The following is a 14,172-nucleotide window of genomic DNA, read 5'->3' on the forward strand; positions in this document are numbered from 1 at the left end:
GTTATACTGTACGTCTGTATATGTATATATGACAAATAAAGGTATTCAATTCTGTTGTAAATATGTGTACTTTACCTCGTAAGCAGGAAGGACCCTCCCAGCCGCTGTTACAGCAACATTTGCCTGTGGGGGTACAGTGGCCATTTCGGCAATCCCAAGAACAAGAGCTGCTTAGCACCTCAGGAGCTTCCACGGGTCGCCGGCATTCTTTAGGGACCTGAGGCCTGCAAAAAAAATCACACAATACTCGTTGTAACTCGTTGAACATTGCAACTAGTTGTTCAGTATATACAAATATAAATAGTCAAAAGAGAATTATTACAGTAGGCAACACTTCTTAGGCTAGTTTTCACTTGCTAGTAAGCTTAGAATTTATCATGAAGTAACTGGAAATCAAGAAGAAGACATAAATTAGACCAAAATTCTTCTCAAACACATGATTAGACCTTTTTGAGAACTGTCTGGCTAAACCGGTGCAGGGTAGGGAGAAGCTTCATCAATCTTGTGATTAATCTCTATCATTTTGCAATGTATTTGATGTCAGACTACCTACATGCATTGTATTTCCTGTTATCAATTAAAGGGGTATGCTTCTAGCACCTGAGGGACATTGGTGGTTTTTTTAGCAGTTAAGGGACTGAGTGATCAACCAAAAGTTTGAGAGAAGTTCAAGCCTCACCATTACCTAACTATCACAAATATATCCATCAGCAAAGCCCTATTAGCAACTAAGTTGTTTGGTGGTTTCCCATCTTCATGCTTAAATGTAAATGCTGTACTTGCTTCTTGAAAAAAGCCTTTTTCAGTCAAGGGAAAGATGAAAACTTTGTAAGATTATCCTAACTGTTCCTTTCATACATGTAACCTCACAGATACTCGAGATTGGCTGTTGCATTGATTAATAAGGGAGACGAGAGTCATCCAACCTACAGAAAATAACACACCAGCTAAATAGCAGGGCAGTGTTAGTTCAGCAGTTAAGGTACTGGGCAAGTGAACAGAATGTCACTGATTCAAGCCACACTAATGACAAGTTGCAACTGTTGGACCTTTAATTTCTGACATTGTATTTGATCACAATTTTAAGTCCTTTTAGATAAAAGCATTTGAAGAATGTTGTAAATACTGTAAAATAATGTTCCCTTGGACTTCCGGATGTAATAGTGCTATAATAATATGATAAGAGAACAAAACTGTAATCTCTCAATGACAGGCCTGTCTACGTAATGCTAGTCTAGTACAGGTTTTTTTTTCAAACCCTGGGTCATGACCCACCCAAAAAAATGAGTCACAATTAGTCACTAATAGTAATTAAATAAACACATTTTAACAGGCACATAAAAAAACTTGAACATGAACGTCCCCTTGCGGAGGCTTTACGTTACACCTTGTAAACCACAGTGGGATCAAAATCGCCAGCAATTTCATTAATGAATTATATTCGATGTGTTGCCTGGGTAGCAGTAAAAATCATGGACAAAATGTGGGTCACTTGGAATCGATATTCAACGTCAATATGTATCGATATTCTAGTACATATTGACGCTGGAAGGTCAGCAATTAATCCATCCACATACTGTGTACACACAAGACTGACATTAACCTTCTTACAATACAACAATGGCAGAATTATGTTTCCTGGGTCTGTTGGTCAATATAATGACAAAGTTTTATTTATGTAGATTTTTTTAGTCACTCATGCATTTTCTATAAACGTTTTATTCAGAAATCATCATGGTAACAGTGAGTGGAGTACTAGGCTGAGGAACAACCTGGACAGAGTGCTTGACTTCCACCAGGTTGCTCCTGAGGTCCACCAGAGTCCACACAGAAGGAAACTGCAGGCGTGATAAAAACCTGAGTTGTTCGAGCTGGGTGATACTAACATTACGTACTTGGCCACAGTACTGTCCATATATTAATCATAGTGGTACAAAACTCTCAAAAACATAAGCTTCCAATAAGGAAATCATTTCGGTAGGAAACAAGCCTTTATATGATGGATGATGCCATGTTTTCTTTGGCCTGGCAACATCTGGAAGTGGAAACAGTACTGTTTTGTGTGTAATGGGGCTCGAAGGTGAAAGCTCACCATCATGCTGAGTGGCTGCTAATGAAACTGTGAGAGCTGCAGCTCTTCAAACAACCTAATGCCTGCGCACACGGCCTAATGAGCCAGGCGAATCTCTTCAGCGCTGTGTGTTAGCGAGCCGCCGAGGCTGTTGACATACCCAGCGGGCTCTCGTACACGGACACAGTGTAATTGGCTCGGCTGAAGAAGAAACTGCATGAGGAACGGGCTGAAGAGCACTTGGTGAGTTCATATCCTGTGTGTCTCGCTGCGAGTGATGCATGGGAAAGTGAGGCGGCCAGTGGCTGCTGAAAGTGGAAAACTCAAAAGCAAGCCACTGTCTGGGCTTCCTTCATACTCAGGTGCTTCACTGAGTATTAAGCTTTGTTTGGCTCTGTGAGAAACCCACTAAGGTCCTGGTTTACTGAGATCCCAAATTTGTATGTGCAATGTGATAATTGTGAGTACAGTAGATTACGAGCCAGGCCTTCATCCAGCATCTGTGTCTGACTACTTAAATGAGCACAAATTCCCACAGACACTCCAAAAGTTTGTGGTAGGATTTCCCAGAGAAGTGAAGGCTGTTATACACTGATCAGCCATAACATTAAAAGCACCTCCTTGTTTCTACACTCACTGTCCATTTTATCAGCTTCACTTACATAGAGAAGCACTTTGTTGTTCTACAATTACTGACTGTAAGCCATCTATTTCTCTACATACTTTTTTTTTTTAACTTGCTTTCACCCTGTTCTTCAATGGTCAGGACCCCCACAGGACCACCACAGAGCAGGTATTATTTGGGTGGTGGATCATTCTCAGCACTGCAGTGACACTGACATGGTGGTGGTGTGTTAGTGTGTGTTGTGCTGGTAGGAGTGGATCAGACACAGCAGCGCTGCTGGAGTTTTTAAATACCGTGTCCACTCACTGTCCACTCTATTAGACACTCCTACCTAGTTGGTCCACCTTGTAGATGTAAAGTCAGAGACGATCGCTCATCTATTGCTGTTGTTTGAGTTGGTCATCTTCTAGACCTTCATCAGTAATCACAGAACGCTATATATACGCTGTATATATTTTTGGTTGGTGGACTATCCTCAGTCCAGCAATGACAGTGAGGTGTTTAAAAACTCCATCAGCATTGCTGTGTCTGATCCACTCATACCAGCACAACACACACTAACACACCACCACCATGTCAGTGTCACTGCAGTGCTAAGAATGATCCACCACCCACTACTTACTCTGTGGTGGTCTTGTGGGGGTCCTAACCATTAAAGAACAGGGTGAAAGGGGGCCAACAAAGCATGTAGAGAAACAGATGGACTACAGTCAGTAATTGTAGAACTACAAAGTGCTTCTATATGGTAAGTGGAGCTGGTAAAATGGACAGTGAGTGTAGAAACATGGAGGTGGTTTTAATGTAATGGCTAGTTATCGGTGTAGGTGCAAGAAGGGGGAGCAGTTCAACTCTTTAAGGTTCATGGTTTTAAAACAGGATGTCCAACAAGCTCATGATCATATTTCTACTTACTTTTGGCAATGTAGTGTACCAGCTATAACCACTAAATCAATGCCATACTAAACCTAATACTGAAATGAATAAAAACACCAATAACAAATATGAAATAATAAATAAATACATTAATTAAAACTACATATGCACTCCCAACAAAATTTAATATTGATAAAATACTGGCTTGTATGTACGAGGGAACTTCAAAAAGTTTATATTTATATTTTGGTTTAAAACGGTCAGGGTGGGAGGAGTAGTAATCGGTCGTGTCTGAGAGACTGAGAGACGCTTATAGTCTGAATTTAGCACCATCTGATTTCCACCTTTTTGGACACTCAAAGAAGCTTTAAGGGGAAGTAGATTTTCATGTGATGATGTGAGAGCAGTGGTGCATCAGTGGCTACGCACTGAACCCAAAAAATTTTTTGCTGATGGCATTAAAAAAAAAGTTGGTACGACGCTGGAAAAATGCATCGGAAGGTGACTGTGTATTAAAGTGATGTCATTTGTTTTTGAAGTTCGTAATAAATAGAGTTAAAAAAATGAGCTGAAACTTTTGGAAGAACCCTCGTATGTATTTATGCATGTTTCTAAATGTAAATTAGTGGGATGCTGAAACCCCCTGACAGACGCGTGACTGATGGTTGTAGTAGGGTGGTAACAAGGGGCTTCTGGCAAGCTGTATTGGCAGAGTGGGGGGGTCTGGAGGGAGCAGCAGGGGGCAGTTCCCATGCTTCCTATTGCTGCTCTCACCACCCGCATCAACTCTCCCCTCGACTCTTTTTTGTGCTGTTGTGACAGGCTGTATGTTGTTAAAACAAAGGAAAAAATTGAGGCGAAAGACACGGTAAGGAACGCGATGGAGGCTGGAGGAGAAAGTGAAGAAGAGAAAACGAGGGAGAGAATGGAGAGAAAGAGGCGTCTCTCCGGAGGATTGGGCTAACGGCGTTAATGACGCAGGGGTCAGCGCAGCTACTAAACAGTTTGCATTACTGACAGGGTGGCCGTGAAAATAACACCTGCTGCTGCAGCCCTCCACAAAGGCAGCTGGGTCAACAGGCACTGTGGGAATGTATCAACTCCGGGAGGCCACTTGCATAAAACACAGACTGATAAATTAAACGAGGGCCGTGGCTTATTAGTTTAAGGCCGCCCTGGAGCCCGCCGCTCCTCGTACTGAATAAAGGCCTGAACACATAAGCTGAATAAAGATGCTGAATTCAGACTGAACCTGTTTTAATCACTTATAGCATCCTGGTCCTGTACATTGTCAAGTTATGTACCTGGACTACAGCAAAAGACAAGAGGGATGCTGTTTCAAAGTACCTTGAATGTACATTAAATACCTGGATTTATTCTATATTATTACAGTTTCAGCACTATTAGTGACATCATTTATTGTACTTTTTAAGTATTTCATATATTATTTTGTAGGTTTCATTTAAAATATATATATATAATGTATTTATTATTGTTTGATTTATTTTGTTATCATTGGTTTATTTTTATTATTATTTAAATGCATGACAATATATTAGAGTTTTATTTTTATTTTTATTTTTTTAGATTTTTTAGCAATTTGAATTCTAGATTGAAACTTACTGTACATTAAGGGTTGTTGACATTTCTACATATTACAGTTGAAGCTCTATAAAAAACTGTAAGAATCTGTGATTTGTTCTCTCAAACCTTTTTTTATTCCATTTTATTTTTGCATTTTCTCCCATTTTCTTTCAACTGAGCATAGTCAATTTGTCTTCCGCTGCTGGGGGATCCCTGATTTACATTTACATTTTCAGCATTTAGCAGACGCTTTTATCCAAAGCGACTTACACAATGAGCAATTGAGGGTTAAGGGCCTTGCTCAGGGACCCAACAGTGGCAACTTGGTGGTGGCGGGGCTTGAACCGGCAACCTTCTGTTTACTAGTCCAGTACCTTAACCACTGAGCTATCACTGGCCCCTATCACTGGGCCCTGATTGCAGTCGAGGTGGGTATATTGCTGCTCACACCTCCTCCGACTCGCGCGCAGCCCTTAGTGGAACCCTTTTTTACCCATGCATTCTGCACAGGCTCCTCTCTATCTGCCAATTAGGGTCCTTACACAGCGTTTGAAGACCCCACCCACATAGTCCGGTCATCCTGCTCTAGCAGAACCATGTCTGCTGCAGGCACTGCCAATTATGCCCGCTAGATGGTGCCCAGCTGACCGGTGGCAACCCCGATTTTCTAGCCGAGGAGTTCAGAATTTCAGCGCTGGTGTGCTAGCAGAATATCTCGCTGCACCAGCTGGGCACCACAAACCTTTATTTAATTGACAAAAGTACAAAGAAAAGATTTCTAATGTTTTCACTGACCATATTAATAATATTTTGTAAATATAAACAAATGTAGACATTTAATGACTGGAAAAGTTGGGACAGAGGCGTGTTTACCCCGTATTACATCACCTTTTCTATTAATGACACTGTTTAATCTTGAGTGAAGACACTAATTGTTATAATTTTGAGGGTGGAATTTTTCCTCATTCTTGCTTGAGTCGAGACTTCAGGCTGCTCAACAGTCTGTGGTCGCCGTTTTCTGATTCACTTCTTTGTGATGCATTATACAATTTTACTAGTGGATAAATCTGGACTGCATGTGCGCTCTGTGTCTACATGCAGAATTGAGCCTGGTAAAAAAAAACTATGTCTGAAAAAAAAAACTATGGATGCCCAGGAATGGATGTTGCTTTGGTGGCAGCACAGATCTTTCCTCAATTCCAATATACACCTACAGGGGTTGGACAAAATAACTGAAACACCTGTCATTTTAGTGTGGTAGGTTTCATGGCTAAATTGGACCAGTCTGGTGGCCAATCTTCATTAATTGCACATTGCACCAGTAAGAGCAGAGTGTGAAGGTTCAATTAGCAGGGTAAGAGCACAGTTTTGCTCAAAATATTGCAATGCACACAACATTATGGGTGACATACCAGAGTTCAAAAGAGGACAAATTGTTGGTGCACGTCTTGCTGGCGCATCTGTGACCAAGACAGCAAGTCTTTGTGATCTATCAAGAGCCACGGTATCCAGGGTAATGTCAGCATACCACCAAGAAGGACAAACCACATCCAACAGGATTAACTGTGGACGCAAGAGGAAGCTGTCTGAAAGGGATGTTCGGGTGCTGACCCGGATTGTATCCAAAAAACATAAAACCACGGCTGTCCAAATCACGGCAGAATTAAATGTGCACCTCAACTCTCCTGTTTCCACCAGAACTGTCCGTCGGGAGCTCCACAGGGTCGATATACACGGCCGGGCTGCTATAGCCAAACCTTTGGTCACTCGTGCCGATGCCAAACGTCGGTTTCAATGGTGCAAGGAGCGCAAATCTTGGGCTGTGGACAATGTGAAACATGTATTGTTCTCTGATGAGTCCACCTTTACTGTTTTCCCCACATCCGGGAGAGTTACGGTGTGGAGAAGCCCCAAAGAAGCGTACCACCCAGACTGTTGCATGCCCAGAGTGAAGCATGGGGGTGGATCAGTGATGGTTTGGGCTGCCATATCATGGCATTCCCTTGGCCCAATACTTGTGCTAGATGGGCGCGTCACTGCCAAGGACTACCGAACCATTCTGGAGGACCATGTGCATCCAATGGCGGTGCCGTGTATCAGGATGACAATGCACCAATACACACAGCAAGACTGGTGAAAGATTGGTTTGATGAACATGAAAGTGAAGTTGAACATCTCCCATGGCCTGCACAGTCACCAGATCTAAATATTATTGAGCCACTTTGGGGTGTTTTGGAGAAGCGAGTCAGGAAACGTTTTCCTCCACCAGCATCACGTAGTGACCTGGCCACTATCCTGCAAGAAGAATGGCTTAAAATCCCTCTGACCACTGTGCAGGACTTGTATATGTCATTTCCAAGACGAATTGACGCTGTATTGGCCGCAAAAGGAGGCCCTACACCATACTAATAAATTATTGTGGTCTAAAACCAGGTGTTTCAGTTATTTTGTCCAACCCCTGTATGTGTTAATGGTACTTTGCACCACCATACCATGACAGATATAGGCTTTTGCAAGACCATTCACAAACCAAACCAAGCACATGTTTCCACTGTCTTTTAGTCCATCTAAGATGAGCTCAGGCTTAGAGAACTTGGTGATTCTCGATGCAGCAGCGGAGGCTCTTGTGGCTATTTTTATCATAGTAGCATGATGGTTTTTTATGAAGTTAAATAAAGATGAAATAGAATAATTGAATTTTACAGATTTGTACTTGTGCTTGTAGTTTAATTCAGAATTGTTGTGTGTATTATTGCTAGATACATGACAAAAATTTACCTTTTTTGTCTCGAATGTAAAACGTACAGTTTTAGTAAGATAATATTTAAATGATTTTGGTTGTTTATGAGTTTTTTTTTATTAGCTTGTATTTCAAATTCAGCATTAGTTTTGTTTCCTGTATACAGTGTATTGTATTTCACTCTAAAATGGTAATTTTACAGTCACGCCTTTTTCCCCCAAGTGACTCCCAACTGAGCTAAACAAGGGAGTAAGATATGCTTAAGAGCCCAACAGTGGCAGCTTGGAACAACCATGATTTGAACCTCACATTTTATAGTCCCCACCCATAGCTCTTTAGTCACCTCTGTTCTTATATTTTAGTTTTATACAAATAAAAAGAAAGTTGTCTTTCATGTTAAAATGGACTTGCTAAATCACTAAAATGATGTCTAAGTCTGATGTCGCTGTGCCTTTCTGAGCTACACTTTCATTCTGAAAGGTTTGATTTGCTGAATTTGATAGTAAACCAGTCAAGCCCTGGTTTGTAGAGCCTGTGGGAGTCAGACTGGCAATGCCAGAGCTTGGTCACGCTGCTTTTTTGTCATCTCTCACCATTGTCCGGCTCTCTTTGTGCTTACATTGTGTCAGAAAAATTTACTGTGTATTGTAGCTCTGGGCCTTTCAGTGACACTGCAAAAGAGCTTTGTGAGAGCGAGGAACGTGGTGAAGAGCTACTGAGATTTAGGGGACAAAGTCAAATAAAGGGGTCTTTGGCTGAGAATTGGGGTTTATAGGAGCAGAAAATGTGAACACTTTTCAGAAGTATTTGTATCCTGGTCTTCCACACTTTCTCTGGTTTATTCACTCAGTCATTCACTGAATCCCACACGTGCAGAGCGCCCCGGCTTGAGAAAAGGGCCTGAAGTGATTTGTGGCTCCCATAACGAAAGTACTTCATTAAAAGGCTTCTAAAGAGCCTATTCAGGACGCCAGGGTTCAGTGCTGAAATCTGATCCACTGAAAGGACAAAATCTGCATGAAGCGTATGCTTTATATACCATGTTTTACTTTACAGTACGCTCTGAGCCTCTATTGTCAGATTGGAGACCCACCACAGCTAGCTGAGCACTTCGAAGTTTAAAATTACTCGGTGTACCAGAAAACTGCTGGAAAAAGTCATCAGCTTCGTTCTCGTTCAGCTGCACTGTGTTGTTTTCTAGATTAATTAAATTAAAGAAAATATTTTAAGAAATTAAGAACGTCTAAAATATTTTCAGTCTGAAACAGGAGGCTTCAGTGACTTTGACGTGATCCACTTTTTTCTGGGCTTAAACAGCAGTGTCACCTTTCAATCACCTTTCTGAACGGTCAGAAATGGAATTAGGAGGCTTGAAAACAAAGTGCTAGTGAATGTCCTCATAAAACAGTCAGCACATTTAGATATTGCCTGCTGGAATTTCCTCCCCTGCTGCCTACTGAAACTTGCTAAGATATATAATCTGAAACATGAATTAGTGATAAATCCTATTGATTACAGTGTCATAACAAGGACCTAATAATGAACCTTTTCCCGTGTAATATCCAATTTGCTGAGAAATTCAAAATTCAAAGGTTTGTGTTTAATGTTTTAATGTTTTTTCTTTGTTTTTTCTATTTTATTTATGCATTTTCTCCCATTTTCAATAGTCAATTTGTCTTCTGCTGCTGGGGGATCCCTGATTGCAGTCGAGGTGGGTATATTGCTGTTCACGTCTCCTCCGACCTACGTGCAGCCTTAGTGGAACCCTTTTTCGCCTCTCTATCTGCTAATCAGGGTCCTTACACATAGTCCGGACATCCCGCCCTAGCAGAAACGTGTCAGTTGCAGGCACTGCCTATTATGCCCACTAGATGGTGCCCAGCTGACCGGTGGCAATGCTGAGTTTCGAACCGAGGAGTTCAGAATCTCGACGCTGGTGTGCTAGCGAAATATCCCCCCGCTCCACCTGGGCGCCACTGATGTTTTTTCATTCGTGTAGCGTTCAGGTGCCTCATGTTTACTGGTTAATTTGCACTATGAGGCGGTTCTAGCAATCCTACGGCAATTCAGTTAGCAATCGGTTAGTCAAAATGCTAAAAACACGACTCAGGTAACTGAGCTTAGAAAACTCCCAACCAATTCTGTGGACACGGGAAGGGGGTGTCAAAACACGGACAGGTATTTGCATATTTGAGACAGAGCCTCGTACCATCGCTGGATGTTTTAGGTTTACATTCAACCGTTAATGTCGGCTGTGCTGTGTGTTGTAGCTTCCATTTATTATATAATTTAATTTATGAGTGTAATTTAATGACTGACGTGAAATGTGACACTTTTCTTTAAAAATCTGTGAAATCTGTGATTTAAAAAAACTAGGTGTGTGAAATTAAGCAAATTTCCCCATGAATTTCCCGTCATAAGTGTACATATAAGTTTTGGTAAAATAAGCATCTCATTAACACCTCTTCACGTTACCTAAACGCTCTAGAGCTATACAATTGTTGTTTACCATTTTTGTGTGTTTGCCAGTGGCAATTGTATTTCTGTAGGCACCATTAATGCCAAGATGGACAAACGAATTTTGAAGCTTATGCTGCCCAATCTAAACATTTCTAAACCGAAATCTAGTCATTTCCGATTCCCCTGATTGAAATACCTTTGCTGCCTGCACCACCCCTAAATAAAGAGAGTCCATGTGCAGTCACATGTGCAGTTTTCGGTCACTTCCAGTCACTTCTGAAAGCAGCCACCTGTGTCTGTTGAACACTTGGCCAAGCACTCAAGTGCTTAAGCTCTCAGCAATGGGGGCCTAGTGTGTTGGACTGCTGCTTCACCCAAGAACTGAGGTCATTTTCAAGAACGTCTTTGCTTATTTTAGCACAACGATGCCAAACCACTTACAACAAAGTGAATTTAAAGTAACAAAGTACAGATGCTAGACTGGCCTGCCAGCGGTCCAGAACTGTCTCCTATTGAAAATGTGTGGTGCATTATAAAAAAATTGCAATTGAGTCTTTTAATATTTATAACATTGGTACCAGTATACCATACTGAACGTTTGGCTGTTGTTCATACAGGGTTAGGGAGCCGGATAGGGACCTCATAACTGATGCAATTATGACCTCTGCTGGCTGAGTGATGGCGTCTGCACAGAGTAGAGGAATAATGTTGATCAGGGTGAGGCTCTCTGTGCACAAGGCTGATCGGCATATAAACTCGCCTCGTGCAGGTGAAAAAATGCAGTCGGCTACTGCTCACGTGTCGGATGGTGCGTGTGTCAGTTCGCTCTCCTCAATCGGGGGTGGGGGTCAGCACCAGTAGAGAGGAAGCATAACGCAATTGGGTAAAAATTGGACGCACTAAAAAAATGCATCAAAAAATCCAATACAACAAAGTAAAACAGTAAAGAAGTAATACAAGTAAGTGAAGATCAGTATGTAGGCTACACTGTAATTTGAATATTTACCCAGTGGTCTTTTCTAACAACTTTTCCGCTAATCCGTTCCACTTATATAACACAAGCTGAAATGAAACTGATCCGTGTGGGAACTTTAATGTTTTGAAACAGTTTCATGGTCTCCTTCATTGTTACTGTCCAGTAAACAATCCCACACAACCTCTACTGTCCGCACAAGCCTGCATTTTTAATGTTACGCTGGTGGCCCACTTATTATTCAATCCTAGCACACTCACAAACAGACGTAGCTTGTTGAAGTCACCCTGGCGTGACATGTTTACCGTCTCAGACATTTGACGTGATGTAATATGTTCCCTTCCTCGTTAAGCCCGAAGCGGCATGGTAGACCCAAATCAAAACACCATGCGTGTGTTTTGAAGGGTGCAAATTTTGTCGGCAAGCAAAACCAAAACACGGAGCGGAGCATCTCAGGTACGTAGATGCGGGACCACCCATCACAGCGATGCAGATGAGGTCAGGAGTGTTATATACTTCACAATGTTTGGTAATAAGATCCCACAAACTGACAGCGTGCATAAAGCTGCACGCCCAGCACCGTAGTTTCTACAGACTAAACAACCCTCAATCGTGGAAAGAATTGTTGTTCGGAAAAAATGTGCCAATGCCAGAAAACACAAATAAGAAAGGATATCCAAGGGGCCTGGGCAGGGAGGAAACATCTGTTGCATAATTAATTGAGTTAGACTTGGGTGGCACTGTCATTCCCACAGAATATTTAGAAGAGGATTGATTCTGATTGTATTTTCCACAAGAAAACAAAATGAAACAGTCCAATAAGTCATCTGAGGTTGATAGTTAATTCGACGCAGGCCATTATTGTTTTTGAGGGTTTAAATAAATAACAATTGCTGAGCAGAAGCCAAATTCGTCATCAGTAAGACATATAAATGGAAAAAATGTAAAAACCGAACATTTTAAGCAATTGGTTTGAATTAAAGATCTGATGTATAGCAAATTGCACTTGTCACAGTTCAGCATTGGTCCTGTGGGTACATTTGTGGGTCTATTTGTATAGCTAATTTGCTCCTTATTGTCCCATAGCTTAATGTGACCAAAATACAGACAGGAGGAAGAAAATAAGTAAACAAAACCCTGAATTAAAGCGTGGAGGAACTGACAGTGCAGATGCTTTCAGACAGGTGTACTGCATACTGTTTGGCAGCTTTAGTTTACCTTGATTTTAAATGAAAATGGTAATAGGAAAAGGGTAATTAGGTTCAGTGGAACTGGTCTACAAAATTAGACAAAAGTGATGGTGAGATGAGATAATCCTTTAGCATAGTTTTGACAAGTGAAAAAGTGCACATGTTGTCTATAGAGAGAACATCTCGGAATATCTGTTTGCTCTACAGTGGAAACTTGGTTCTCAAACATCTCCCATATTGAACAATTTGGGTTGTTGTCTTGGTTGTGGACTGTATTTTTGATTCTCAACCTACCAGTTTTTTTTTTTGTTTATGCATTTTCTCCCCTTTTTCTCCCGACTTTTAAGCGTATCCAATTACCCAATTGCATTACACTTCCTTTCTACTGATGCCGATCCCTGCCCTAATTGAGGAGAGCAAGACTGACACTCCCACGCACACTCCCCCGCACACGTGTGCAGTAGCCGACTGCATCTTTTCACCTGCACAAGGCAAGTTCATATGCGGATCAGCTTTTGGGTACAGAGAGCCACACCCTGATCAACACATTATTCCTCGACTCTGTGTAGGTGCGATAAATAAGCCAGCAGAGGTTGGAATTAAAAAAACGTTAAAATGCTTTATAATGCATAATTTTTTGGAAGTCTGAAACGGATTATATTAATTTTCATTAAATCCTATGGGAAAAACCTTCAGGGATAGATTACTTTTGAGAACCGAAGTTCCTCTGTATTTGACAAGCCCTGATATATGATCATTAACAAGAAAACTGCAAAACCAAATTACATTATACCACCCAAAAACCCTAAACCACATGCACACTGTCCTTGCATAAATGACTGTTTCACTGGGAAAGCTGTTTACATTTGTCACAATTAATACATCAACCTGAGAACAGTCTGATCATTGTCTCGTCCAGCGTTGTATTTTGAGCGGATTTGGTTCTGAGCGCTGTCGGACATATGAATGCTCTCCACCCTCCTAAGGAAAACACCCCTGCTGTCGATGACAGGTGTGCAACTCCCGTCAAAGCTCGGAAAATATCCTAGCGGACCACACATGCTTCCCAGTTACCCAGTAAGGCTTGAACCGGCTTGACAGTGTTGGTGTTAGGAACACGTTACACTAACATTTGGAAATGGTGTGCTTACTCTCCAATTATGGCTGAGGTTTGTGTTGGCTAGGGCCAGCAGTTGTGTGATGATTTGTTTAAAGGGGCACGGTTCTGGCATGTGTGCAAGAGAATCAGACACAGAAAGTTTAATGCCGTTAGAAAAAGCAAATTTAAAATGTCTTTCTTGATCCCAAGTTCTGGTTTCACTTCTGGTATTGGAAGGTAACCACCCAGGTGATCCATGGAAAACTGGATTCATCACTTGTGTGCAAAACATGAACTTAAGCTCCATGGAAACACCAGACATGAGGTCTAAATCCAGGTTCCCAGAATGCTGATGCTGTGCGACACCTACAACACTAATAGCACCACCTTGCCATAGAAGTAAAATGTTAAACTGTCTATTCCAGCCACCTCTCCATGGATGATGGACATTCATTCGTTCCATTCCAAGGTCTCGAAAACACATTGCACAAGCCAAAAGCACTAGTACGTTTACTCACACCTGTGTAAATAACAGCAATTTCAATTTACAATCTACC

At 41.5% G+C, this 14,172-nt stretch overlaps 1 protein-coding gene across 1 annotated transcript in view; it reads right to left on the bottom strand.

The window, feature by feature from the left end:
* Positions 1–14,172, bottom strand: part of hhip (hedgehog interacting protein) — a 72,533-nt gene that overhangs the window by 1,217 nt on the left and 57,144 nt on the right. Inside the window, exon 12 of the mRNA XM_062995280.1 lies at positions 76–224. Within this exon, the coding sequence (XP_062851350.1) occupies positions 76–224 (149 nt within the window). The remainder of the gene's footprint in view (positions 1–75; positions 225–14,172) is intronic.

The sequence above is a fragment of the Trichomycterus rosablanca genome, chromosome 5 (assembly GCF_030014385.1).
Source record: "Trichomycterus rosablanca isolate fTriRos1 chromosome 5, fTriRos1.hap1, whole genome shotgun sequence".
Taxonomy (NCBI): Eukaryota; Metazoa; Chordata; class Actinopteri; order Siluriformes; family Trichomycteridae; genus Trichomycterus; species Trichomycterus rosablanca.